This window comes from Gavialis gangeticus, unplaced genomic scaffold, assembly GCF_001723915.1.
Source record: "Gavialis gangeticus isolate Ggan-Ray unplaced genomic scaffold, GavGan_comp1, whole genome shotgun sequence".
Taxonomy (NCBI): Eukaryota; Metazoa; Chordata; order Crocodylia; family Gavialidae; genus Gavialis; species Gavialis gangeticus.
Window position 1 is genome coordinate 95,786,394 of NW_017729031.1, and position 3,262 is coordinate 95,789,655.

The 3,262-nt window shown below is 60.9% G+C and overlaps 2 protein-coding genes across 7 annotated transcripts in view; one reads left to right on the forward strand and one right to left on the reverse strand.

The window, feature by feature from the left end:
- Positions 1–222, reverse strand: part of BANF1 (barrier to autointegration factor 1) — a 7,128-nt gene extending 6,906 nt beyond the window's left edge. Inside the window, exon 1 of one of the 2 annotated variants that reach the window (XM_019523411.1) lies at positions 101–222. In XM_019523411.1, the coding sequence (XP_019378956.1) occupies positions 101–207 (107 nt within the window). In that variant the 5' untranslated portion in view covers positions 208–222. Of the gene's footprint in view, positions 1–54; positions 74–100 lie in introns of those variants that run through there. The other variant, XM_019523412.1, reaches the window with a different exon arrangement.
- A 469-nt stretch (positions 223–691) lies between these two features.
- EIF1AD (eukaryotic translation initiation factor 1A domain containing) overlaps positions 692–3,262 on the forward strand; it is a 3,428-nt gene continuing 857 nt past the window's right edge. Inside the window, exons 1-5 of one of the 5 annotated variants that reach the window (XM_019523409.1) lie at positions 731–798; positions 919–963; positions 1,151–1,248; positions 1,983–2,091; positions 2,188–2,296. In XM_019523409.1, coding sequence (XP_019378954.1) covers positions 1,162–1,248; positions 1,983–2,091; positions 2,188–2,296 — 305 coding nt within the window. In that variant the 5' untranslated portion in view covers positions 731–798; positions 919–963; positions 1,151–1,161. The other 4 variants (XM_019523407.1, XM_019523406.1, XM_019523408.1 and 1 more) reach the window with 4 other exon arrangements.

Sequence of the window (3,262 nt, forward strand, 5' to 3'; positions counted from 1 at the left end):
CCAGCCCCTAGCACCAGGCTCGCCCCTCCCCCCACAGTCCCTCCCGCTACACACCCGCCGCCGCTCACACCAGACGCCCCGGCCCCGGCCCCGGCCCCACTCAACCTCCGCAGCCCCCGTCCCAACGGCCGCTCCCGCCCAACCGAGCGCCCACTGCGCCTGCGCGCCCCGCCACTTCCGGGAAGTGGAAGGTCTGCCCCGCCCCATTGGCGGGAAGGAGCCCGGGGAGGGAGGCGCTCTGGTTCGCTCTATGGTGCGTTCACTCCTCCAGGCCGCTCTAACCATAGAGAGGGCGCTGTGAGTCACTCTATGGTCAACTTAGTCCTCCCATAGCGAGGGGGGCTCTGCCTCGCTGTATGGTTAGCTCAGTGCTCCAGGGATCTATAATCATAGAGGGGGGAACGCTGTGGCGCGCTTTAGGGTTTACCCAGTTCTCCCGCCCCTGCAACCAGATGGGGGCGAGAGGGGCTCACTCTAGGGTTAACTCAGTCCTCCAGGTACCACGGGTCAAGGGCTCCACCGTCTGCTCTATCCCAGGATAACCAGAGACCGGTTAGCAGGCGCTCTGGCTGCCCCCCTCCGTCCCAACCCTAGAGACGAAAAATGACGCTGGGGTGACACCCGGAAGTGGGGTGGAGGGCATGTGATGGGGCACACAGCCGGAAATTGCCCCGGGGAGGGAAATCGAGGGGACACCGGAAGTGCCGCCAGGGGAAGGTGATGGGTGAGACACCGGGAAGTGCCGGTTCCCACGCGGAGCGAGAGGCGGGAGGCACCCGCAGAGCCCGGCCGCCCCAGGTGGGGAGGTCCCCGGACCCCTGGGTCCTCCCAGCTCTGGGGATGGGATCGGGGGTGGGGGGCGGACGCCTGCGGTCTTTCTGGCCCTGCTGAGCCTCCGGCCGCGTTTTCCTCCTGTAGTTCATCTCCCGGAGACCCCGGCTCCGCGCTGGCTCCGCCCCCCACGCAGGTAGGGGCCCCATGCCTCTATCCCCGACCCCCAGGGGGTGGAGGGGGGTCACCAGGACTGGGAACCCCGCGGGGGGGGAGCAGCAGGAAGGTTCCTGGCACCATTTATTAGGGGACTTAATGGGGAAACGGAGGGAAGGAGCCCAGCTGCCCTGGTCTCCAGGTCTCTCTCCTCCCACCACCCAGGGCTGAGCCATGTCCCAGGCCACCAAGCGGAAGCATGTGGTGAAGGAGGCGCTGGAGGAGCTGGTGGTGCCCACAGCCCAGCAACAGATTGTGCGGGTGAGTGAAGAGCCCTGTCCCCCCACCCAGCATCAGCCACATCCTGGCACCACATACAGGGGAAGTCTCAGCTGCGTGCTGGGTTGTCATGGGATAAGTGCTGCCCTGTCCCAGGACTAGTGCGTTCAGGGCTGGGTGAGCCAGGCAAGGACGGGCTCCTCTGTCTGCTCTCTCCTGGGATAACTAGCACTTGTATTAACCCAGTACGTGGAAGGAGTCACTACGGGTTAAGGGCTTCCTTGTCTGGCTAATACTGGATGCGCTTATCCTAGAGCAGAGATGTGGGCAGGAAGAAGTTGGCACAGGTTAAGGGCTTCCTTGCCTGTGTACTGTTTTGGGATAACCAGCTTCAGTATGAGACCTATGGGAAGGAAGGAGTTACCCCAGTTTAAATGCCAACACCTTCCTGCCTCTGAGGGAGTGTTGGGCTACATATAGAGCAGTTAGAGGAGTTACCATGGGTTAAGGGCTCCCTTCCTGTCTGCTTTATCCCAAGATAAGCAGCTTCAGTATCAGACCTATGGAAAGGAAGGAGTTACCCCAGTTTAAATGCTGCCTTCTCTGTCCCAGAGGAGGGAACGAGTTAACACGGGTCAGGGGCTTCCTTGTCTGTCTGTTCTGTCCCAAGATAGCCAACCTTAGCATTAGACCCCTGGGCGAGGAGGAGTTACCCTGGGTTAAAGCCTCCCCTGTCTGTACGCTGCATCCTGGGATAATCCTGGCCCCTCCCCTAGGTTGTGGGCAGCCCTGGGAACAACCTGCACGAAGTGGAGGCACCAGGGGGCGAGCGCTTCCTGGCCAGCATGCCCCCCAAGTTCCGTCACAACCTGTGGATCAAGAGAGGTGAGTGGCTGCAGTACCTCTGGGGGCTGGGGGATCCCCACCACCCACCCACACACTTCAAGGCAGGCCCCACCCCCTCACCTGCCCTTCCCACAGGTGACTTCCTGCTGGTCGACCCCATCGAGGAGGGCGAGAAGGTGAAGGCAGAGATCAGCTTTGTGCTCTACAAGGACCACGTACGCTACCTGCAGCAGGAGGGGCTCTGGTATGTAGAGAAACCAAGACACGGGACAGGGCACCAGCCCCAGGACCTCCCCCCAGTCAGGCAATGCCACCCCAACCTTCCCTCCCCTGAAATAGGGAAGATTGGGTCTTTATTTCCAAGTGGGAAAACTGAGGCACAGACGACAGCAGCTCTGAGACCCCCCACTCCCACCCCCTCCCATGATCTCTCCATGGTAGGCAGTCCCCTGCCTCTCTATCCCTGTGCTAAACTAGTAGAGGGGATTTAGACTTAGCTTCTGAATGAGGAAACTGAGGTACAGGGTGGTAGGCACCAGCCTTGACTCCCCCTCTGCCCAGCATCTCCTAAGCCAGGCAGTCTCGCACGCAAGACCAGCCCCTCCTCTCCACTGCTGAACCAGGGGGAACACCACACTCTTAGCTTGTGATTCTGAGTGGGGAAACTGAGGCACAGAGGCTCAGGCAGCAGCCTTGGGACTGCCCCCCACCCAGAACCCTTCCTGGCCACGCAATCGCACCTTCCACTTTCACTTCAGCCTTGGCTTCGAAGTGGGGAAACAGGCTTGTGGGAGCAGACATAGCCCTAACACCACCACCCCAGCCAGGCAAAGCTATCCCCCAACCTTCCCTCCACTGAAGGAGGGGCTCTTAAGTCTTAGCTTCTGAGTGGGGAAACTGAGGCATGGAGCTGCAGGCAGCAGTTCTGGTTCTCTCCCCTTGCCTTATTGGGTTGAATAGGCCTCAGCTCTTGGGAGTTGGGGGGAGGATCCAGGGCACAGGGAGTTAAGTCCAGGAGTTGGGCGTACAGGCAGGACTTGCCCCACTGGGGCCTGCCCTCCCCCCATTCTGGGCTATAAGGAGTAAATCATGGCTGTGCTGGAGTATAAGGGGTTAATACCAGCTGGGACTGGGGCAGTGGCTGGTGGGGGGAGGGTCTGTACCCCACCAACTTCTGCCCTTGTCACTGGGATGGCTTCTAGAAGCTACA